The sequence below is a fragment of the Canis aureus genome, chromosome 34 (assembly GCF_053574225.1).
Source record: "Canis aureus isolate CA01 chromosome 34, VMU_Caureus_v.1.0, whole genome shotgun sequence".
NCBI classification, from domain to species: Eukaryota; Metazoa; Chordata; class Mammalia; order Carnivora; family Canidae; genus Canis; species Canis aureus.
The window spans coordinates 23,933,172-23,959,227 of record NC_135644.1 but is presented as its reverse complement, the minus strand read 5'-3'; the positions used below and the strand labels follow the sequence as shown (position 1 = coordinate 23,959,227).

General features: G+C 35.0%; 1 protein-coding gene across 2 annotated transcripts in view; it reads left to right on the top strand.

The window, feature by feature from the left end:
• The window catches only part of PSMD14 (proteasome 26S subunit, non-ATPase 14), a 102,176-nt gene that overhangs the window by 49,976 nt on the left and 26,144 nt on the right, over positions 1-26,056 (top strand). For both annotated transcript variants that reach the window (XM_077883450.1, XM_077883451.1), the window contains exons 4-7: positions 8,525-8,596; positions 8,820-8,939; positions 12,377-12,447; positions 13,428-13,578. In XM_077883450.1, the coding sequence (XP_077739576.1) occupies positions 8,525-8,596; positions 8,820-8,939; positions 12,377-12,447; positions 13,428-13,578 (414 nt within the window). The remainder of the gene's footprint in view (positions 1-8,524; positions 8,597-8,819; positions 8,940-12,376; positions 12,448-13,427; positions 13,579-26,056) is intronic.

The following is a 26,056-nucleotide window of genomic DNA, read 5'->3' as shown; positions in this document are numbered from 1 at the left end:
CTGTTTTGATTACTATAGCTTTGTAGTAAATTTTGAATTCAGGAACTTTGAGTCCTCTGGTTTAGTTTAGTTTTTTCAAGATTATCTTGGCTATTTTAGGGTCCCTTGAGATTCTGAATTTAAGAATGGGTTTTCTGGCCATCCTGGGTGACTCAGCGGTTTAGCGCTGCCTTTGGCCCAGGGCGTGATCCTGGAGACCCAGGATCGAGTCCCACATTGGGCTCCTTGCATGGAGCCTGCTTCTCCCTCTGCCTGTGTGTCTGTGCCTCTCTCTCTATCTATCTCTATCTCTATCTCTATCTCTATCTCTATCTCTTATCTCTCATGAATAAATAAATAAAATCTTTATAAATGGGGGGGGTCTGTTTCTGCAAAAGTATCATTGGAATTTTGATAGAGATTATATTGAATCTATAGATCACTTTAGGTAGTCTTGATGTTTTAATACTAAGTTTTGTGATCCATGAACATGAGATGTGTTTCCCATTTCATGTTATTTATGTTCTTTAATTTCTTATAGTTTTCTCTGTGCAACTCTTTCACCTCCTTGGTTTAGTTAATTTCTAAGTATTTTATTCTGTTTAATGTTATTTTAAATGGAATTGCTTTTGTAATTTCTTTCTCTCTCTCTCTCTCTCTCTCTCTCTTTTTAAAAAGTAGACTCCACACCCAAGTGGGGCTTGAACTCATGACCCTGAGATCAGGAGTCCCATGCTATACTGAATGAATTAGCCAGGTGCCTTGCTTTTGTAATTTTTCAGATTGTTCATTGTTCATGATAGAAATGTAACTGATTTTTGTATTGGTTTTGTAGCCTGCCATTCTGCTAAATTTATTTATTAGTTCTAATAGTTCCTGTGTAATCTTTAGAGTTTTCTACATGTAAGAGCATATTGTCTGCAAACAATTTTACTTCTTCCTTTTCAGTTTTGGTGCATTTTACTTCTTTTCTTGCCTAGTTGCTTTGGCTAGAACTTCCAGAACTGTGTTGAATAGAAGTGAAAAAACAGGCATACTTGCCATGTTCCTGATTTTAGAGGACGTGCTTTTTGTCTTTTGCCATTGAGTATTATGTTCACCATGGGCTTTCAGATATGGCTTTTGTTTATTGTACGTACTCTTTTTAAAGATTTCTTTATTTTGGGGGGCAGAGAGAACACGAGTTGGGAGAGACAGAGGGGGAGAGAGAGAATCTCAAGTATTTCCTGCTGAGCATGGAACCTGACTTGGGGGTTTGATCTCATGAACCTAAGTTCATGACCTGAGCTGAAATCAAGTGTTTGATTGATATGTGTATCAACGGAGCCACCCAGCTGGCCTCAGATATGGCTTTTACTGTGTTGAGGTGGTTTCCTTATATTCCTAGTTGGTTCAGTGTTTTTATTATGAAACTGTGTTGAATTTTGTTAGATGCTTTTTCTTCATCAGTTGAAACAATCATCTGAGTTTTTTTCCCTTCATTCTTTTGATGGGGTATATTACATTGGTCAGTTTTTGTATACTGAACTGTCTTTGCATTGCAGTAGTAAATCCCACTTGGTCATATGTAAAATAATCCTTTCTGTATGCTGCTGAGTTTTGTGTGCTAGTATTTTGTAGAGGATTTTTGCACCGGTGTTTGTAAGAGATATTGGTCTACAGTTCTCTTGTAGTGTCTGTATTGCTTTGGCATCAGTGTATTACTGCCTCTTAGAATGAATTAGGAAGTTTCACCAATATTTTTAGCCAAGTTTTATTATAATTTGATTTTGTAATGTAAATCATGAATCTATGTGAATGGTGATATGATATGGAGAAACAAATTTAGTTTTAAATGTTTTTAGTATTAAACAGTTAACAATTAAAAATTAAAATAGAATATGTTCAATTCGTTGGTGATAACTTTGTAATCTAATGAAATAAGACTTTCTGGAACAATAGAATAGTGTCAAGACATAGATAATCTGAATTCATTAATACCACTGAAAAAGTTTATAATGATCAGGTCCAAAATCAGCTTTAGAGCTAAGTATTTATTTATTTTTATTTTTTAGAAGATTTTATTTATTTATTCCTGAGAGACACAGAGTGAGAGGCAGAGGGAGAAGCAGGCTCCATGCAGGGAGCCTGATGCGGGACTCAGTTCCAGGACCCCAGGATCATGACTTGAGCAAAGGCCAGTGCTTAACCACTGAGTCACCCAGGTGCCCTAGAGCCAAGTATTTAATAGTGAAGTCTCCCAAATTTATAAGATGTAGTTGATTTAGTGTATATCGTTGATCAACATGGGTTTGAACTACACGGATCTACTGATATATAGATTTTTCTCAATAAATACAGTGCAGTACTGTAAATGTATTTTCTCATGATTTTCTTAATAGTTTATCTTACTTTATTATAAGAATACAATATATAATCCATATAAGTTACAAAATTGTTCATTGTTCATTTATGTTATCAGTAAGGCTTCTGGTCAAGAGTGGGCTATTAAGTTTGGGGGGAGTCCAGTTATATTTGGATTTTTGACTGTGTCAGGAGTCAGTCCCTTAAACACCGTGTTGTTCAAGGTTTACTGTATTAATATTACTAGAACACAGAAAATGATAAAGAGTAAAATTTCACAATTATAAATCCAGCATAATATCAAAAGCCGACAAATTTAACAGAAAAAAGAAAATACCAGACCAGTCTTACTTGTAAACAGGGAAACAAAAACGCTAACAACAACAAAAAAGTAAATTATGTCAACAGTTTATCCCAGGAATAGAAAGGTGATTTAATACTGGGAAATCTATTACTGTAATATATAACTGGACAAAGGCAAGGTGAGTAAAACATAGTAGCCATTATGGCTGTTTACAAAAAAAAGATTATAGGTATGTCACTGACAAATCTCGCTAATCCTTTTACTTTGTTTTTATTTTTATTTATAAACAGCATATACATGAATTTCCATTTTAAATCTATTAGAGGCTTTTAACAAGGGACTTTATTTACTTATTTTTAAGGATTTTCTTTATTTATTCATGAGAGACACAGAGAGAGAGAGAGGGAGAGAGAGGCAGAGACTTAAGCAGAGGGAGAAGCAGGCTCCATGAAGGAAGGCCGATGGGGGACCCGATCCCAGAACTCCAGGATCACGCCCTGAGCTGAAGGCAGATGCTCAACTGCTGAGCCACCCAAGTGTCCCTAAGAAGGGACACTAATTCATTTATGTTTTTCCATTACCAGTATATTTGATCTAACCTTATATTTGCTGTTTTTGTTTTACTCCCTTCTTGGTTCCCTCCTAGTTTGTGTTTGTTGTTTTTGTTAGTGTTGTGTTTGCTTTTCTTCCTCCAGTGATTTTGTAAGATGTACATTCAGTTTTATTGTTTATTGTGGTTATTTTTAAATTGTTCAGAAGACTTTTTTTTAAAAGATTTTATTTATTGGGGTAGCTGGGTGGCTCAGCGATTGAGCATCTGCCTTTGGCTCAGGGCGTGATCATGGAGTCTCGGGATCGAGCCCCACATCAGGCTCCCTGCATGGAGCCTGCTTCTCCTTCTGCCTACATCTCTGCCTCTCACAGTGTCTCTCACAAATCTTGTTTTTAAAAAAGATTTTATTTATTTATCTATCCTATCTATCTATCTATCTATCTATCTATCTATCTATCTATCATCAGAGACACAGAGCAAGAGAGGCAGAGACATAGGCAGAGAGCGAAGCAGGCTCCATGCAGGGAGCCCGATGTGGGACTCAATCTTGGGACTCCAGGATCATGCCCTGAGCCGAAGGCAAATGCCCAGCTGCTAAGCCACCCAGGTGTCCCTGTTCAGAAGACTTTTTAATCCATATTTCTGTAGTAGTCAAAATCAGCACTTAAACAGAGTTTTTTTTTCCCCTTCTGTATGTAAAATAGGGAATACTTCATTTCTTTCCACTGCCATGTATAGTTGTTTGGACAGTATCTATGGTTTTGAAATCTGTTTAAGATTTCATTTATTTATTTGAAAGAAAGAGAGCACGAGTAAGAGAGCATAAGCAGGGAAAGGGGCAGAGGAAGAGGGAGAAGCAGACTCCCAGCTGAGCAGGGAGCTCCATGCAGGGCTCAATCCCAGGACCCTGAAATCATGACCTGAGCTGAAGACAGATGCTTGAATGACTGAGCCATCCAGGTGCCCTGAACCTTGTTTGTTTTTATTATTTAGATCTATCTCTGTTTCTAACCGCTTTCAGTAATCTTAATATTTTATTTATTTATTTATGATAGTCACAGAGAGAGAGAGAGAGAGAGAGGCAGAGACATAGGCAGAGGGAGAAGCAGGCTCCATGCACTGGGAGCCCGATGTGGGATTTGATCCTGGGTCTCCAGGATCGCGCCCTGGGCCAAAGGCAGGCAGGCGCCAAACCGCTGTGCCACCCAGGGATCCCTGCTTTCAGTAATCTTAACAGAATTTTTAAAATATAAGGGCTTTTCCATTTTTCAGGCTTTAATTTTTATTTGTAGAGGCACAACTGGACGATTTATTTAAGAAGTCCTTTGAAGGAGGATACATGGAATCATATTTTCTGAGTTCTTGTGTGGGCCTTCCGACATTTTTTTAATTGAGTATAAAAATTTCTGACTCACAGGTTTTCTCTCTTAAAACTTGGAAACTCTTTCATTGTTTTCTGCCATTTAATGTGGGAAAGAAATCCAAAGTCAGCCTGGGTTGCATTTTTTCATCAGGTTAGTTTTTTTGTTCATGTTTTTAGGAATTTTGCTTTATTCATGTAATTAAGATTTACCCAGTGTGACTGGGTGGCTCAGTCAGTTAAGCTTCCAACTCTTGATTTTGGCTCAGGGGTGTGAGATGATGGCTCAGGGGTGTGAGATGATGTCCTGTGTTGGGCTCTATGCTGAGCATGGAGCCCACTTAAGATTCTCTCTCTCCCTCTCCATTTGCCTCTTCTACCCTCTCTTAAAAAATTTTGCCCAAGATTTTTCAAGGTATAATACTTTATTCAATATTATTGTCTGACATTTAGTGATCCAAAAGTTGAAAAAAATGTTTTGTTTTTTTTTTTTTTTCATTCAGGAAAGTTTTCTTCAGGTTTATCTTTACTTACTGATTGATTCTTTCTATTATTTTGTCCTTAGAAACACTATTTCTTAGCTTATAGCTCCTTTGTCCTCTAGTATCATTATATTTTTAGTTGTTTTCATCTCTAACTTTTTACTCTACGTCTTGAGACATCTTTAGTTCTGTATCAGTGAATTAAACTTGTCAGGGGCACCTGGGTGGCTAAGTCAGTTAAGTGTCTGATTTTGGCTCAAGTCATCTTACCAGGGTCCCGGGATTGAGCCCCACATTGGGCTTTCTGCTCTGTGGGGAACCTGCTTCCTCCTCTCCCTCTGCCTGCCGCTCTGCCTACTTGTTCTCTCCCTCTCCCTCCACCCTCCCTGCTGTGCCCAGTAAATAAGTAAAATCTTTTTAAAAATGAATTTGTCATAATGTTATTTTTGCCCTTGTTCCCTCTTGTGTGATTTTATTTCATTATTTTTCATCTTTTCATCTTGGTCTGTCCTTGAACTTTTTGTTTCAAGGTTAGGAAAGCTTATATAGTACTGATGCCAAATAGGTTTCTAAAATTTTGTTTATGAGTCTTATTTTTAGATGTCTTTCCTTTCTTTGAATCATCAGGTTGCTATACCTCAGGAGCATTTGCCAAGACAATATAGGTATTTTGTCCATAGCCCCAAATTTTTCTTAACTTGGGTCATCTTTGATCTATAGCCATACAGGTTTGTATACAAATCTCTTAGCTTAGTTTCCAGGGTCTTAATGGAGTTTTCTTCTTTGCCTGGTTATATGCTATTCTGGACAAGTGAGTGTGTAGAAAAATGATAATCTCAAATATTCACGGTTACGAGAGGTCCTTACCATCTGTCCCATAGACAGTATTTTACATGAGTTACTCTTTTTGTTTTTATTTCTTCTGAGAATGCAGTTCAGGGGCACTGGGCTGGCTCAGTCAGAAGAGCATGTGACTCTTAATGGGAGAAGCATGCTCCCCACTGAGCAGGGAGCCTGATATGGGGCTCTGTTCCCAGGATCCTGAAATTATGACCTGAGCCAAAGGCAGGCACTTAACCAACTGAGCCACCCAGATGCCCCTTGATCTCTACTGTTGGTCTCAAGGTTATGAGTTTGAACCCCATATTAAGTGTAGAGATTACTTTTAAAAAATGTAGTTCATGGGCAGCCTGGGTGGCTCAGCAGTTTAGCGCCGCCTTCAGCCCAGAGCGTGATCCTGGAGACCCGGGATTGTGTCCCACTTTGGGCTCCCTGTATGGAGCCTCCTTCTCCCTCTGCCTGTGTCTCTCACGAATAAATAAATAAAATCTTTTTTTTTTTTAAAGTGTAGTTCACCACTACAAACTCTTTTTCTACTTCTTGCCAAGTTTATTTTTCCTGAGAAAATTTAGTCTGATTAGATCAAGAAACAGAATAGTAATGGAGAGAAGCAACAGGAAATACCACTGGCTGCTCTCTCAAAAAACAGCACCCATCCAGTAGAGAAACAGCTGCATGGTTTTCTATTCCTGTGTTTCTGAACCAGAAGAAAATAGTGAAAGAGGAGGTAATGATCTTTATGTCGACTTACATAAGGCTTGTTCTCTCTCACAGTGTAACTGATGGGTATGTTTCATTTCTGTTCCATTGGCTTGTAATACCTCAGTTTATTCTTTTTTTTTTTTTTTAAGCCAATACTTAGGAAGTTCTTGCATGTGCCAGGCACTTTGCTAGGTACTGGTTATATATAATGTTGAACAAAACAGACTGTTTCTTTAACTGATGGCAAGCATAGTTTCTGGACTTTGTCAGTAATACATTTGCTGGTGGTGTGATGTTTTATTTCCCTGTTCCTTTTTTTTTAGTATTTTCTGGCAAGTTAAGAAGGCTTGTATTAAGAAAGAAAGAAAATAACAAAATATAATTTTTCTAAGAAAAAAAGTAACTGGGGGGTGGGGGTACCTGGGTGGCTCAGTCGGTTAAAGTGTCCCCTTTGGCTCAGGTCATGATCCCAGGCCTCTGGGATTGAGTCCTACATCAAGCTCTGCATTGGGTTCCCTTCCCCATGGGGACCCTGCTTCTCCCTCTCCCTCTCCCTACTGCTTCCCCTGCTTGTGCTCTCTGTCAAATAAATAAAATCTTAAAAAAAAAGAGAGAGAAAAAAGGTAATTTTCATATGTGATTCTTGTATTTAGAGAAAACTTCTTGTAGAACTTATTATATTTAATACTTCCAGCAAATATTATGAATTTTTAAGCAAAAAATAAAAATTTTAAAATCACGGAATTCAGCATATAACTGACAAGAAGCACAAAATACACAGACCTATAAGTCTGAAATGTAATGAGTAAAGCAATTGTTTAATTTTAATAAGTAAATCCATAAAAGCAAGATAAAATATGATTTGTAATAACATTTTTTTTGTAATTTGTAATAGTGTTATTGTCAAGGAAAGGGAACTTTGAACAAAACAGAACCTGGCAATTATAGGACACATCTCATTGTAATTTCCCAGACTACCCAGTATTGAAAAACAAGAATGCTTTCTGTGTGCAGAATTACATGTATAATAGTCATCTTGAGGGTAAGGACTCTCTGTAAATTACCTCATGCCTCTGAATATTATAGTTAAAAGAGGCTTATCTTTGATGAAGAAGACATAGTCCTTAGGGAAAACATAGTGTCTTTCCTTAACCTATAGTAGGATAAATAGTACCATTTGTTTTAAAGGTAGTAGTCAGAGGGATGGGTGGGTCAGTGGTTGAGCGTCTGCCTTCACACTCAGGGTGTGATCCTGGGCCTGGGGATCGGGCCTGAGGATCGAGTCCCACATCAGGCTCTCTGCGGGGAGCCTGCTTCTCCCTCTGCCTAAGTCTCTGTGTCTTTCATGAATAAATAAATAAAAACTTTAAACAAATAAAGGTGGTAGTCAGAATTTGAAAATATTTTCATGTTAGCCACACCAGTCTCAGCCAGTTTGTTCACACCTGGTGCACTCCCATTAAATTTGTTGTATTGGGGAGAGGAACAACTTCATCAGGGTGAAGTGCATAGTGTGTTGTTCACAGCTTTTTCACCATGGGATTAGAACTCTTCTACCCCTCCCCCCAACTATGTCTATGTATCTGCAGAGATCCCAGAGCCCTAATGTACATGCAGTCTGTAGCTGAAGATCCGTCTCAGATTGCAGTAAGAAACATGGCTAATTGGTGCATTTTAGTTGTTTTATAGCAAAGGTAGATTAGCATTGTTGAAAGATTTAAGCTTTATATCCATTGGACACTTGCCTGAGAACTAAGTTTGATTTGTTTTCCACAGGTTTGGTGTTTACAAAGTTGTTTTGATTATTTGTGTTGTACCTGAATAAAAGGATACTTGAGAATAAAAGGATACTTGATGGGTTTTTTTCAAAACTCTTAAAAACAATCAAATTTATTAACATATAACTTTAATTTTAAACTCATAAACTGTGTGTTTATAATAATTGATGTGCTTATTTCTAGGGGCCACCTACAGATGCTCCTGCAGTGGACACAGCAGAACAAGTCTATATTTCTTCCCTTGCACTATTAAAAGTAAGTATTGAATAGAGTCACTTGCTTTAGAGAGCTCTTTTGCTTTCACTCTCTTTTCCATGAGAATATTTGTTTTGTTAACCCTCAAACTTAAGCCATTGTTTTTGGTGCATCTGTAAAATAAGTGTTTTATTTTCACTGAAACAAACTTAGGTCCTTTAAGATAAAGAAAAAAGGACCAACGATCTTAAAGCTTTATATCCACCCATCTTCCTCTTTGCAGATGTTAAAGCATGGTCGGGCTGGAGTTCCAATGGAAGTTATGGGTCTGATGCTTGGAGAATTTGTTGATGATTACACCGTCAGAGTGATTGATGTGTTTGCTATGCCACAGTCAGGAACAGTGAGTACTTTTTATGGTTGCCTGCTGTAAGTAAATGTGTTTCTTTTCTCTTTCCTTTCCCTATGCAAAATAACTTTCATCACATTACATTTTCTCATCCTGATAGGAAAAATCCATCATAAGATTAATGATAGAAATTTCTACCCTGTATTGAATTAAATCATTTATCTTTTAAATGCATCATGAATTCCCTATAGGTCCAACAGACTGAATGATGCTAGCATTAAGTCCCTTAACTCATACTTTGAGCTTTAACTAGGGTAACATACTGGATTTATAAGTTACCCTAAAATACTAGGTTATTAATTTGAACACTCAGTTCAGAAGATTTTAGAGACTCTCTTTTTTTAAAGATTTTATCTATTTATTCATGAGAAACAGAGAGAGAAGCAGAGATACACGCAGAGAGAGAAGCAGGCTTCATGCAGGAAGCCCTTTGTGGGTCTTGATCCCGGGACCCCAGGATCATGCCTGGGGTTCATGAGCCAAAAGCAGATACCTGACCACTCAGCCACCCAGGCATCCCGAGACTCTCTTAATGAGACTTTTAATTTACATAAATTATCTAGTCCTCACGTTCTGTTTCTTTTGATTTGAAATATGCCCCCCCCCCTTAGTGGTTATAAATGACTCTTACGCTTAAGATGGCTTAAATGACTCTTAAGCTTTCTATATTCAAAATGTTAAGTTTAAAAAAAAAAAAAAAACTATGGCAAACTTCAGTTCTTTTTGTCCAAGTATGGTAATTTCTTTATAATGGAAGTATATTACATATAAATTTTGGAAGTCATCCACTTTACCTATTTAGAATGCATTATTCTTTCCGGAAGGTTTTTGTTTCGTTATGCTATTTTGTTTAATGGCATTGGACTTGTGTAAAAAGGTATGCATTTAGATCTAAAGAAAATGGCCAAAAGACAACCACCATTCTGACTTTCTTACAAAAAAACTACACACATATCCTTCTCATCTGTTTGTCTAGAAATATAGAACATGTATATTTTTCAGATGGATGTTTTTTCTCTAATCAACATTTCTCTTATTGAACCTTTTAAAATAACTGGGTTAAAGAAATTGTTGTCATAAAGCTATTTGCTTTGAGGCTCGTAACTGTTAAGTATACCTCAATAAAGTAGATAATAGAGAAAAAGAAGTTATGTGTTTATTTTTCTTATTATTTATTTATTTACAGAGTGAGAGCATGCAAGTGAGCTGAGGGGTAGAGTGCAAAGGGAGAGGGAGAGAATCCTAAACAGACTCCGTGCTTGGCGGAGCCCAACGTGGGGCTCTGTCTTATAACCCTGAGACCATGACCTGAGCCAAAATCAAGAGTCAGTCACTTAACTGACTTAGCCACCCAGATGCCCAAGCATTTTAAAGATTTATTTATTATTATTTATTTAAAAGAGAGAGAGTGCACGAGTGAGAGCATGCAAGTTGAGGGAGGGGCAGAAGGAGAGGAAAAGAGAATCTCAGGCAGACTCCCTGCTAAGTGTGGACCCTGACTTGGGGCTTGATCCCAGGACCCAGGAAATCATGACTTGCACTGAAATCACAAGTCAGATGCTTAACCAACTGAGCCACCCAGGCACCCCATTAAAAAAAATGATTTATTTAGTTTTTATCATTTATTTTAGAGAAAGAGAGCCTCCAACATTTTAAATAGTTACTACAGATTGCAGTGTGTTTGTAAATAATGCATAGAAAAATACTCAAATTTTTCTTCAATTGGACTAATTTGTTGAGGTAAACTAATTTAGATCTGCTGATTTTTGTCCACCTGGTATCCACTGTATTTATTTTGTACATCTGAATATAGGGAAATATGCCATGTATTAACTAAAGATTTAGATTTATATCATAGACTATTTTTACTTATATTTTCCTTTTCATGTCAGAATAAGAAAAACATAAAATTAACTAGTATTTTCTGTTACATGTGGTCCTTATCAATTATAAAAAAGAGTTCTTAAGCTTTAGTATCATTATTTCCTTGTAAATGCTTGTTTGACAGAAGAAGATCTTGATCTTCATGTTCATTCCATGTAATAGATTAGAAAGATTTTCTTCTGACCCAAAAGGTAGCAAACTATCTATAAAGACATATGTTTGTCTCATATTCTTGTGTTTTTTGTTATTTTTTTTAAATACCCTTTAAAAATATTTTTAAAAAACCTTATCGGCAACAGATTGTATACCCCTGTTCTTGAGGATGCTTTCTCAGTTAGAATTCAAAATATTGTTTGTTTTGGTGGGAAGAAAGTGCTTACGTTAACAGGCTTTTTGGAATTAAATTCCTAGTATTAGAAGAAAGCCTTGTAAGAGTTATAATGGCAGTGATCTATCACTGGAGAGGTGACATGAATGCCTTTAATTCTTCCATGGTCTAAAAATCTTTGGTTGAACTAGCAAGATAATGCAACATTTAAAACAGTTGGTTATAGAGTGTCGCCAATGGGGAATTGGAGGAGGAGCACAGGAAGTGGGAGAGAGAGAATCGTTTTTCTTTTTCTTTTCTTTTCTTTTCTTTTTTTTTTTTTTAAGATTTTATTTATTCATGAGAGATACAGAGAGATGCAGAGAGAGAGGCAGAGACACAAGCAGAGGGAGAAGCAGACTCCATGCAGGGAGCCTGACCTGGGACTCAATCCCAGGTCTCCAGGATCACGCCCTGGGCTGAAGGCGGTGCTAAACTGCTGAGCCACCCGGGCTGCCTGGGAGAGAGAATCTTAATGAGCTCCATGCCCAGTGTGAAGTGCAATGTGGGGCTCAATCTTACAACCCTGAGATCATGGCCAGAACCAAAATCAAGAATAGTCCTTTTAGTTAGAACTTATTCCCCTCCCAACCTACCCACCCACGAAACAAACAAAAACTACTCTGGGAAACTCACAAATTATTTTCTTTCTTCAAAGTATTTATATTACCAAGGGGAAAAAAAAAGATTTCGGGTTGTTGATTATTATAATAGCTGAATAGTTATAAAATTTCGGATGGGATGGAAGAGAGACATAGTGCTTATCAGGTATCAGTAATGGCATTTGAAAGTATGCTTACCAAGGTAGGTCTAACCAAAAATACTTGGTTCAATTATTTGGTATTTCTGGTAGTAGTAGTGGTGGTGGTGTGTATGTGTGTGAATGTGCATGTATGTAGCCATAGCCATAAACTCTTAAAGGATCCCAAAAACTGTCTTAACTTATTAGCTAATAGCAGTTTGATACTTAGCAGTCTTAGTTTTATTAAAGTATGGCTATAATTGAATGATATAAGTAGAAATCAATTATGGGTACCCAAACCTATAAAATTATTTTGGTATCCCAGAATAATATGCATAGGGGGTTTGGGGGTAACTTTCTGTTTATTTAGGATGTAATAAATGTTTGTGGGTTTTTTTTCATAGTTCTAAAAGCTAATTGTGTTTCTATCTAAACTAGGGTGTTAGTGTGGAGGCAGTTGATCCAGTGTTCCAAGCCAAAATGTTAGATATGTTGAAGCAGACAGGAAGGTAAGTAATCATATAAAGGAATAATGGGAATATTTTCATAGCTGTATTTCAAAATCTGTATATTTACGAATATCATACCTAGAAAAAAAAAAGCCATGTAGTTAATGTAAAAGTATCACTCTCAGTGCTGTGTAACCACCTATCTAGTATCTCTTTTTTCTAGAATCAGAGAAATTTGCCAATGAGAAAACTGCCTCATGTTAAAATTCTCAACCATCACATAGTAAACTTGGGCTGTAGCTTCCCTGTTTAGCATATGGAGTTCCTGTGTAGTCACTTATAATCGAAAGAGCTTGTATGTTCCATGTATTGGAACTGAATAAGATTCTGAATATTTAATTATATTAGGCATATGATTTTTAAAAAGAGAGAAAGTAGAATTCAAATGTTCTTCAAGTTCTCCCCCCACCCCTCCCAGATTAAATCTCAATAGTTGTCATTCTCTTGCTCAAATTCTTTTACTGTGGAAGAAACTTCAAAATTAATGTTAGCAAAAGGCTCAGCAGCTGAGCAGAACAGTGCAAATTGGTTTTTGACTGAGTTCCTAGTTCTACTGCTGGTTTAATTGATATTTAATCCTTTCACAACAGTGGATCCTGGTGTCCATTGTTAAAAATGTACTCTTCCTGGAAAATCCAACTCCCAGAGCTAAGGAGTTAAAGAGTAGATATTTACTTGAATGCTGAAAGGGTAAAAACTGGCTCAGAGAAAGTGTGGTAACAAGGTGAAAAACTGAAAGCCTTATCTACCACTGCTAATGTGCATCTCTTAATGATAGCACTTCTTTGTCATGCTTATTCATTTCCATGTTTTCTGGATAATATGGTGTATGATTTCAGTGTTTCTAATGGTGCTTTTTCACACCTGTGTGTTTTTCATTTCTTCTTAATTTATATCCTGTTAGTGTGTTGTTTCTTTTCATATCATAAATGTGTATTACTTGTTCTGTTCTGAACCGCTGAATGCCCTCTTTGTTTCAGGCCTGAGATGGTTGTTGGTTGGTATCACAGTCACCCTGGTTTTGGTTGTTGGCTTTCTGGTGTGGATATCAACACTCAGCAGAGCTTTGAAGCCTTGTCGGAGAGAGCTGTGGCAGTGGTTGTGGATCCCATTCAGAGTGTAAAAGGAAAGGTAGAGTAGATTATATCTTTATTAGCATCTACTGCCACATTCTGTTTATAGATACATTAAATTAAAATTTCTTTTGTTTAAAGCAGGATTCTTACACACAAAAAAAATCCCTGTCTGTATACTTAAAAAAAACAAACAAAAAACCTGTACAAGTAAAAAAATGTGTCTTGGTATTATTAGCAATATAACTACTTAGAGATTTGTTTCTACTGTAATCAGCTATTGTCTAATCATAAATGTTTATTTTTAAATTTCTTTTTATTTCATAGATTTAAGAATGTTAAAAAGCCTGTGTACATATTTTATTAATATTTTAATTAACATTGTTCTACCTTCCTTTATTTTAAAATGTGGGATTGGCACAACATTTTATATATCTAGTTAAAGACACTGTTTTGCAACATTGTGCAGGACGTATTCTGGAGTTGGATGTTCCAAATATTTTAGACAATGAAAACTTGACCCAAAGACTTAGTATCAGCCACTCGCATTTTTGGAATGAGGACACAGATGAATGATTAAATATGCTAAATGATTCTGAAAAGAGATTAACTTGCAAAGCATATTGGGTTATAGTTGTTCTTTGTTGAAATCTTTTGTTCTTGTTTAGTTCTTTTTTCCCCCCTTCGTTCGTTCTCTCTCTCTTTCTTTTTTTTATTTCTTTCTTTCTAGCCCCATATGCCATTTTCCTATTTCCTGCCTCATGACAGCAGGGAGCAGCTCTATTATCACCTTCACAGAGCTGTCTGCAAATGTGAGAGGCAATTCGATTTTGCTCAACCACAGGGAGAGTGGATTAGAAAAACTACAGAACATAGAGAAATTGGCTAGGTGGTTACTGCTTTAAAATACTGCTGAGGTGTCTTGTTTGAGCATGTACTTCCATTGTAGTGTAGAATAATTGTTAAAATAAAATCACAATACATTTATGGAATCGTTTTTATGCAGCTTTTACAAATAATTTTTAGAGCACTTAAAAATAAATATTAGCTTGCTATCTATCAGACCTGGAGTTTCCTAGTATTGCAGATTACATTTACATCTGCTCAGCAGCTCAAACAAACTAAATATGGCTGTTAAACATGGAGTTTTTATCTGTCATGATTTGAAGTTGAACACTTTCTGACATCATATTATTATGATGAATAAAAATTGAGGCCTTCTCTAAATCATGATCCTATTAGATGTGATTTAGCTTTTCAGAGATGAAATCTAGCCACAAAAACAATAGTAATAGAAACTGATACACTAGACAATTCAGAATGGATTACTTCTGATGCTTGCTGTTTACCTATATTTCAATTTACTTTTTTTAAACTAAGTGTATTGTTACTTAACTGTATAGATAGAGTTGAAAATCCTTGACTTTTGTTAGTTTTTTGAATTAAAGTACAGTATAATACTTCTTAGGTTTAATTCTCTGATAATTAAGGCATCTTTTTAATAACTCAGAATAACTCATGTAGGTAATAATTATTTTAGAAATATAACAGAATTGTCTGATTAAGTCCTCCTGCCGCGATATTTACAAAAAAATAATTGAAGCTTAATGTTAAATATAATTAGAGTTCTATTTTGTCATATTAGTGTAGCTGACTTTTTATGATAATTTACTTGTGATGGTGGCCACTTTGAAAAGGAAAATATAAACTTAAATACAATGAAAGAAGACATTCTCAAAACAATATAGTAAATAAATATGTATTTTATTTTTAATTAGCTTGCTTATATCTTAAATGGCAGTTATAGTTTATATTATATAGTTAAAAGAATGAGCTCCATTAAAAAATATACTTGTATGACATGACATATGGCAAAATGTAGGTTTTTTTAAAATATATCTAAAGTTACTTTATAAAATCATAAGTATCACTGTCTAGGTTTATATGTCATGAAAAATATTTTTGAAAAATTTAGTATAACTATCTATCACTGATGATTCACATCACTTCTTATACCTAACATGTAGATTCATATGATAATACTACCTGAAATAAGAATCCAGTTCTTTCTTAATAATGTAACTTCCTCTGTAGGATATCTGAATTTGGTTATAATTTCTGGTTCTTTTAGTGTCAAGACCTCTCAGAACTATGACCCAAATTAAATGCTAGTAAATCCATGGCCAGAGTGTTCCAGTTAAAATATTAAACCTAAGAATATAAGCTTACAAAAAAATGAAGAATAGCCCAGGATTCTCCCTCCCCTTTCCCTGCATGTGATTTATCAAAGCTGTCAAAATATTTAGTAAGACAATGATTGGATCAAGAGTTAAAATGACAATCTATATGTAAATTATTCAAGTTGAGTCTCTGTTCACTTAATACTTCTTTCCTGTAAATTTTGTATTTTCATTTTTATAAATCCTAATATTATCTCTCTCTTTTGAGTGATTAGGTAAGCACTGATTCTTTGCAATCTCATTAATTCATATCTGATTTCCTTTTATAGTTAACTTTACTTTTTATGGAATTATTGCATACCAGGTATTACAGTGATAAATATTCATGTATTCTTTAGTAATTCTGCAGATACTGTTATTACTCTATTTTATCAATGAAAGGGTAAAAAAAAAAAAAAACTAGGGTCAAAGAGATTACTTTGTCCAAAATTATAGCATTATTGAGCAGCGGCACAAGGATACAAATCAGGTCTATAAAATTTCAGAACTCAAGCTGTTTTACTGTCTCTTTAATATTAGATAATTATGAATTATGTAATTAGAGTAACTCATGATTGGAGAATGAGTACCAGAGGCCATTGCAAGACTTTTTCTTAACTAACATGGATCAACACCTCTCCCTTTTCTTTAGTGTAAGTCAGGGGAAGGGGCTACATATTTTATCTAAGTTCTTAGTAGTTCACTCTACTACTTATAGTAGTTACTATGTATTAATTGATTTTCCTCATATACTCTTTGTTGTATTAATTTTAAGAAGCAATTTAGTCAGACTCATTCATGTCAGCTTTTGTGACATCCCTAGGACTAAACATTGAGACCTACATAAATAATAAAATATACTTATATATAAAGAATCCATAGCACTCGGTATATTACTTAATCCTGTAAATATTTAAAAATGATACAGGTGGAAAATGATAATAACATGTATAATTTAAATGAAAAGTAAACTATAGAAATTACTGGTATGCTTCACTCTAAATGTTAAATAGTTTTTAAAATTTTGTTTTGCTTTATTTGTAAAATATACATATTCACCTATTCTAAGCTTCAGTTCTCAAGTAGTAAAGTGGCAACCTTTTGCTTAAAGTTTTGTTATCTTGTATTTTCCGCCCACAACTGGACTTGATCCCGCAGCAAATTTAAGAGTTAATTTAACTTGTAAATTATACAAGTTATATTATATTTCTTATATATTTCTATATAAGATTATATTTCTTTAGAGCGAAAAGAATGATGACTTTGTGCAAAGTCATAAAACTACCATGCAACTATACTTTTGAGAACCTATTTTCTTATCATAATTCCTGTCAGTAAAATGTTCAGATGTTACCTGCTAACTGATAACAATCTTTGTATTTGCTCTCTATTTTGAAAACACTGAAAGAAAAAAAAACACTAATAACCCTTCAGTCCATATAAATCTTCACAATGGCTGAATTTTCTTGAGAAATTTTCATTCATTCTGATCAGAAATACAACTTATCAGCAGATATTTCTTAAGTACATCTGATGTACCTGTGTGCTAATGATTCTGGCATATAAAATAAATAAAAAACCAATCTTTGTCTTTTGAGAAGATCAGTCATATACATTTTGTGTTTGCCAGATAACATAGATCTAGTGAGCCAGATAACATTCTGCCAATTATGTGCTGATAATCTTATATTGCATACTGATAGAGAATACAAATTACACTGATACTGCTTTGTTTCAATAACTAAGTATTAAATCGGTTGCTAGAGACAGAAATAATTCAACAAATACTTAATTCAGAAACTTGCATGTGCCAATATGCAATAAAATGCTACTTGTATAACAAACATAGTAAATGCAAATTGGAAGAGAGAAATTGGTATGATTGCACAAAGTAAATGAGCTTGGACTGAGCTTTGGTGGATGGGCAGGACATCACTCAGGAAAGAGAAATTTGTCCTTCTGGAGAAGAATGTAGAAATAATAGAGGTGGTATACTTACCTCTTTGTTCATGCTTCTTTCACAGATAGATTAGGATGTAAAATGAATAGTTTTTGATGTTATTGTTGTTTTCATTCAGCGTTTTATAAAAAAGTTGGGGCTTTGAAGAGTAAATGCAAGTATAGAAGGAAGGAATTAGGGAATGAAAATTATAAGAGCTTACCTTTTGTTTTCAGAGATTTAGAAGATTTTATGTTTTTCAGTGTGGCGGGGGGGAAATACTTTACTTATCCCAGAATTTTGTATTAGAAGCTTCAGATGGTGGAAATTTAAAACTACTCAAAAATAGTTTTGTTTTAGCTTTTTCTTTTATTGTTAAAAAATACATGTCAGGGACTCCTGGGTGGCTCAGTGGTTTAGCACCTGCCCCTGGCTCAGGGCGTGATCTGCTGTCTAAGGATCAAGTCCCACATCAGGCTCCCTGTCTGGAGCCTGCTTCTCCCTCTGCCTACATCTCTGCCTTTCTCTCTCTGTGTCTTTCATGAATAAATAAATAAAATATTTAAAAAAATACATGTCATAAATGGGGATAGAGTAATGAAGGGCAAAAGGCTTTGGGATCAGGCCTGCAGTTGAATCTCATTTTTATCACCTTATCTCTTCTTTATGGTATAACTTTGAGCAAGTTATCTGATCTTTAGCTTTAGTTTTCTCATCTATAAAACGGGGCTTTTAGTACCTATCTCATAGTATTATGAAGTGATATGTCATGAGTAGAATGCACATACCATATAGGAGATGTGCAATAAATGACATTTTATTCTGAAGATTAAATTAATTGCTCTTAAATTAAGATTAATAGATAGCATATTTTAAAATATAGAATATGAGTGTTTCTGAAAATTTTATTAAGAACAGGTCTGTAACTATGTTACAAACTTCAAGAAGGTAAAGGTAATGACTACAAAAGAAATGAAAACTTTCCTTTGTATTTTGTACCTCCTAATTTAAGAATACTCTTCTGAATCAGCTGATTTTTATTAAGCACTATTTTTCTGACATATTTCAGACATGCTGAAGAGAAAAATAAATACTTTAAAATTCTGACCTTTGAAGTGATTATGATTAATGTATTACAGTCAAAACCATTTTGGGTTTTGTGTTATCTCCTCTGCAAGATCAAGGCCTCTTTTAGTGGAGAAATGTTTTCATATCTGGGAAATCATGTAGTGTCTGGTAAAAAGACATTTTCTTCAGGACTCCTGGGTGGCTTAGCGGTTGAGCGTCTGCCTTTGGCCCAGGTGTGGTCCTGGAGTCCTGGGATCAAGTCTCACAGCGGGCTTCCTGCAGGGAGCCTACTTCTCCCTCTGCCTATGTCTCTGCCCCCCTCTCTTTCTGTGTCTCTCATGAATAAATAAATAAAATCTTTAAAAAGTAAAAAAATTAACAGTTAAAAAAAAAGACATTTTCTTTGTAAATGTTTACAAAATAAAATCAAAGAATGAATGTGTCAGCAGCCAGTTATTAACATTTCTGGCTTTTAACATATAAAAGACTGGTAAATTTTGTGAGGTTTAGTAATTTTTATAGGTAGTGGTCATAGAGACATTTATTAAATGAGTGAAATGTAAGATTGATAAGGTTACTGAGCCATTTGTTCATAGATAATTACCTTGATGAATTCGAACCTTGTGTAATCAGAGCTAGAGTTCAAGTTTAATATGCTATTTGTCTTCTAAAGGTAGAGAAAAATAATCAGAATATCTGTTGTTCATAAGATTTTATTTTGATCAATATCCCGTAAGGGTCAGTTAGGGCTGGTTAGTCCTACTCTCAAATTGTATACACATATACACCTTTTCTTCATCTAGTTTCCCAGATTGCAAGAGAAAAATAGAAAATAGGACACATAAAAATTCTATTTCCACTCCTAATATAGATCTGTGAGCATACCCATCCAACTCTTGGAACAAGTTTAGTTACTATATTATCTTTTGTTTGCTTCCTGTTTTATACTCTTATTATCAGAAATTGTCAGCTAGGAATGTTAAAGCAATTTTATGTTTAAAATTCTAAGAAACATAAATCTTATATAGATTTAACAGTTCTTAGTATAGTTCTTTTAGTTTGTAGTTTCTGTGTTAATAATACAGTCTCTGAGCTACTTTGTTATTGTTTAGTACTTGCCATGCATTTCAAGTGCTATAAATCTGTTTCATATTAGTTCAAATTAAACTTTCAATAAAGATAAAGGAAAAACTTTTAAAACACTTCCTGTTATCTATAAGAATGTTATTTATTGACTTTTGATTCTGAAATACTTTTCTCTCCCTAGTCTAATGATCTTTGGTCATTCAACAGATACTTAACACTACTGTGTGACAGGCATATACTGGAGGCCTAGTTCTCTAGTTCCCTGTTGTTAATGCCAGTTTTGTACCAGCAAATGCAAACTATGACTTTGTATAAGAAGCTTTTCCATAGCTCATATATTTTAATAAATTTAATATGTTCTTATCATTGTAACTTCCTAAAGAAGTTAGGATTGATTATGGTGCTAGATATTCTTATAGGTCATAGTTGATTCCTCAGTAATTATTCTTAGACAACTAGTAAGCTGATTAATAGATATCCATTGCCGCTTTTTACATTCCAAATTCATTTACTCTATGCAGTTTTTATTCCAGATTAAACACAGGTCAGTGCATTGTGATGTTTGGGTTTTTCAGTTTAGTATGCTGTGGAAGAGTATTTTATGATTTCAAGACTGATAGTGAGGAGGATCAGTGAGGAGGAAGTATATATTTTGTAAAGCTAGTGATTAGACTTTTATAGATAACAAATGGCCGTTTTTGAAGGAAAAATAACACGAATGATAAAATTTCATATAAAATGCTTTCTTTGGAGCTTTTGATTTCAATAAATATTTATTCTGTACCATATTATATGTGCCAAGTATTCTGCTGGGGAATGGATATTTGGTGGCGAACAAGACAAAAACTTGCTGTCAAGAAACTAAATCTAATAGTCTTTTCTTGCTTTTGTGTAAAGAGAAAGTGTTACATCAAATAGCTTGGTGATGAAGAGTACTAGCTTTGGCATGCTGTGTATGTACAAATCATAGTGGTATCACTTTGCTAGTTGTGTTATCTCATTTAATTTATCCAAGTTCTCTGAGCCTTAACTCATGCATAAATTGTGAATATTAATGCCTATCTCTTGGTTCAGAGGCTTAAACAAGATAATTTTTCTAAATATTTAATTGAGAAGCTCAATAAAAATACATAAAAGTGATATACAACCAAGTATTAATCTTTGCATATTATTCTTGCAATAATGACCTTGCCTAATGAGAGATAGCAGTTTGAAGCATATATTTGCATTTTTCTTTGAAGATGATGTTAAAGTCACAAGAAATGTATGTAAGTCCCTTATCCACCTGCCTTACCACTTTGTTAATTTGGTTGAGCTCTAACTTTTAGTCTGTAAAGCTTTTTATTTCTTTCCTTTTTGTGGAACTCTCAAGAAGCATACCAACTGTATTGCTTTAGTTTGTGTACCAGAAAGGAATCTAAAGCACTTGTTCATTTTATATAGGCTGCGTGAGTAGCCACCAGATACAGTTGGTATTCTAAGTTGGTATCAGACCAGTGACCCAGAAGTGAGTCTCTTGTAGCTCATTAACAGTCTAGTTTAGTTTTAAGTTTCTTGTTTGTTGGTCTAGAAATGCCTGTTATGCAGGAGTGTCAAGATTCTAGGGGTATTGCTACATTTATTTATTTATTTATTTATTTATTTATTTATTTTTTAATATTTTATTTATTTATTCATGAGAAACAGAGAGAGAGAGAGAGAGAGAGAGAGGCAGAGACACAGGCACAGAGAGAAGCAGGCTCCATGCAGGGAGCCTGACGTGGGACTCCATCCCGGGTCTCCAGGATCACGCCCTGGGCTCAAGGCAGATGCTCAACCGCTGAGCCACCCAGGTGTCCCGTATTGCTACTTTTAAAAAGAGATAATAATATTTAGTATAACTGTATACTTTAAAAAAATTAGGAACTGGGATGCCTGGGTGGCTCAGCGGTTGAGCGTCTGCCTTCGACTCAGCGGGTGATCCTGGAGTTCTGGGATCGAGTCCCACATCTGGCTCCCTGCATGGAGCCTGCTTCTCCCTCTGCCTCTGTCTCTGCCTCTCTCCCCTCACCCCCTCTCTTTCTCTCTGTGTCTCTCATGAATAAATAAAATCTTAAAAAAAAAGAAAATAATAATAAAATCTTTTTTAAAAAATTAGGAATTTTCCTAAGGAAATAGATATCTTTAAATATTTCTCCCTAACATTCTCTTCTCTTTTCTTTTCCTTTTGTAACTTCTACCCCCCAATGAGGGTCTCGAACTCATGAGTCCAAGATTAAGTCACATGCTCCTCTGACTGAGCCAGCCAGGTGCCCTCTCCCTAATTTTCTGTCGATGTTTTTATATGTCAAATATCTGTGGATGCCAAATTTATAATTCTGAAGTAGTTTGGGGAGTAACCTTTTCTAACTTTAACACCGTATTGCAGTAGCAGTACTCTGCTTTGTTTACCAGGTCAGTTGTGCTCCAAGAAGCAGACTCCAAAATGGGGTTAACTATTCAAGAGATCTATTAGGGTAAATACTCATGATGGATAAAGAGGACAAGCAGTACAGGTGTGACCCTGTGGAAGGAGAAAGGGAGGGTAGAATTGGAAATTGGGTGGAATTGGGAAGATAGGTATAGTATCAGACTATACAGCATGTTTCTGAGAAAGTTTCAGTCAGACTGATGGGAAATCCTTGAGACAAAGTTGCCCTGGGGAGGAATCCTTTATTTGGCAGGAATGGCTAGTTTCTAGTACCCCCACTTTGCTCAGTCTTTGGCTGGGAGCAGCCCAAAGGAAACATGACCTGGGGTGACCTCCCAGAAGATCCAAAGGTGTAGCATGTGGAGGTGGTGAGTCAACTACGCTCTATGCAGCAGGTTCTGTTGAAAAGAGGTCTGAGCTGGGCAGCTCTGTGACTGCCACAGTTAATAACATTAAGAACTACAGTGGCAGATATACATGTATTTCATGTAATCTTATCACCAACTCTGCGAGGTGTCATTCATGAGCAAATGGGGGACATTGAGAGCGTAAATAACTTATCCTTGGTTGCTGAGCTAGCCAGTGGTAGAACCAGAATTGTAACTTAGGCAGGATTCTGACTCTAGTGTCTCAAGTATTTAAGTACCTATATCAGACTGACTACATGCATACCCTAAAAAATTCTGCTGAACTTTACTTTGTGAAAGTTTTATGAATCTAAAAATGTCTAATTACCTTTTGCCATACTAGTTTCTAAAGATCCATTTGTTTTCATTAAGCATACATGTTCAGAACTTGTGGCTTTACTGTTTGAATTTTGATGCATGTCTTCACTTGTCAAAAAAAGTACATTATGCTAGTTACACCCCATCCCCCTTTTCTCCCAGTATATTGAAGTTGTACTACAGATCTCTAGCTACAGTAAGCAGTTCTCCAAGGATGAAGAAAGAAAATGTACATACACATAGGAATTTCTTTTCCAGAGCTAAAATTGACATTTTATAAATAATTTCCGTGTTGCAAACTTGAGACTAAGAAATCACAGCAATTCAGTGATATGCATTTGGCATGAGTCAGTTTTAGTTCTTAGTGCTTTTCATTGGAAATGGCATAAAAAGTAAGATTTCTTTGAATTTTTTATGCTGTGGGCTTACAAGAGACAGAAGATGTTTTTCTCTTATAGATGCCTGGCAGTGCATGGCAGCAGAAGTAACGAAAGGGTCACAAACCCCAGCAGTACTTCCCAGGTCACATGCACCCTTAATTTTTAAAGAATCTAGAAACACCCTAAGCAGTTGATAATAGGTCATTTCTAGGTGATAAAGGGTATTTGATACGGAGTACTGCTTTTCTTTCTACACCTACCATTTTTTATAGTCATTTAGAGACTTTGTTTTTAAATATGTAACCACTGGTAACTGAATTACAGCTCTTTTCTTTTTTTGATATTTGATATTGATTTCAAGGTCTTAAAATTTTTCTTTCAAGCTTTGTTAAAAAAATCATTTCAGTTTATTTTATTTATAAGCACTTTCTGCAGTCATTGACTTCAATCTAAGTGCAATTAGAAATGCCAGAGGCAGCTACTGTTAAAAAAGATAGACAGAGATAGAGAGGTTATAATTATAGTAACTACTGCCAAAAGTGTTTATGCATTTTTCTTTCAGACACCTTTGTATTAAAGTAATTTGAAACTTGACAATATAGCCTCCTTTGATGTAAAAATTGGGAAACATAGATTGGTGCTTTAGAAATTTAGTCTTTCAGTGACCTAGCAGTTGATATAAAAATATGAATTTGAAAATAAATAGCATATTGGGTAAACTGTACTGTACTCATGAAAGGAGCCAAAAAATTATGGATTAAACTGAATTTGAAAAATAATTACAGTTTTGAGTCCTAAACCAGATTCATTATTAAAATGAAATGATAGGTCCTTGACCCTTGGGTGTGCTTGGAATAAATATGGAACACAGTATTGTTTTTAAAACTATTTTGCTTTTATAAGCTAAGACAGATGTACAAAAAAGATGCAGTTTTTATTTTGTATTGGCAGCTTCCAAATATTTAGTATCTATTTCCAAGAGTTGCAATTAGTAAAGCAACCATGGTACTGAAATCTGCACATCCCACAAGCTAATTATATTTGCAAGGTCAGAGTGAATACATATTTTCAGAAAAATAAAGGGTTATATAAATATGTGTCTTCTACTTGGCTGTTATATCACAGTTTGTTGATCTGGAGTATAATGTGTACAATTCACAAATTTGTCTGATAACAGAAAGTGGTGTGTGATTGTGTTTATTTTACTAACCAGTATATTCACAGCAATCACTTCCAAATATCTCTCCAGTAAAGATGTGTTAATTACAAAACAGACAAGGTCTTCTATTATATTAAAGCTACTAACAAGAAGACAGCAGGAATCACACATGTAAATAGCATCATCAACCCCTATTTTAGTCCTCTGTTTTGATCTGTGAGTTGCGCATAGACCAAAGGTGCTATTAAAGACTGAGTGTATGAAATAGGCAGCATTATATGAACAAAATTTATTCAACAAGAAAACAGACCTTTAACATGAATTTAACAAGCCTGAGAAATTATAAACTATCATATGCTGCAGATTCATGCAGTGATAATAAACAAAAAAGGAAAGTAAGAGGTTTCCCTAAGCTAGCCAAACTGCTAATGGTTTTGTTATAAGCTGTCTACTGTTGCAGTGACCTCTGAAAAGTCTCAAGGCACTTGTACCAGAAAAAATTAAATGGTCAGGCTGGTGGATGGAGATACAGTGTGGATTCAGTGTGGGATATAGGACTTCAGCATGGAAAGGAATTATAAAAGTCTACCATCACATTCCTGAAAATACTCTTTATACTTTTGTTTGGAAGTTTTTGTTATTACGTATTGATGCAGTAGTTTTTGTGCAAAGTTTTTTGGCTAAATTACTATTTGGATTTATAAGCTATAAACTGGACTGGTTTAGTGTATGTATACTTTAAAACAAACTGTTTAGAAAATTTACCTAGCTCCAAAAATGGATTCTTTCCCCTGTCCCCTTCCCTATACCTTAATTAATCTTTGGGGGTTCCTTGTGCCAGTATACTGTATCTAAGATTTCCTTTCTTATCATGGAGTGACCACTTTGCTGTCATTCTGTTGCATCATGCTGTAAATACATAAACATGGAGAAACGCCTTCAGCTTAAACACACCTCCAAGTGCTCACCAGGGCTTTTTCTTGAATCTTACTGTGGCATAATTAACACCTTCTTCACCCATTGCTCATTAGTGCACTGGACATTAATGAGTCTATTTTGATAGGTTGCTCTAAAGAAGGAACCTGCTTATTCTCACAGTGCAAAAGGCAATTATAAAATTGTACAGAAATTGAAATGTAGACTATATTGCCATATTTATATTTTTATTGCGTACTAAATCTAATTTTGGTTTGCAGGTTGTTGAACATGTTAGTTTCCTTAAGACAGTTGCTATAGCAATGGCAGCAAATTCCTTTAATCTTGGTGTAGTTAAAGTATTCTTTTCTATTGGCTATCATATTGCTACTCAGGAATCATCAATCTAAGCATGTCATTCACATAGGCCATCATTTAATACTTAAACAATATATTGCTTTTAAATCTTTTTCTCATTTTTTAATATAATTTAATTTTTTTTAAATTTTATATTTGTTTCTAACTGATGATAATACCTACTTAGCTGGTATTTTCATTTCCTTTTTATGAGGTTTCACACCTGCTTATAATATTCC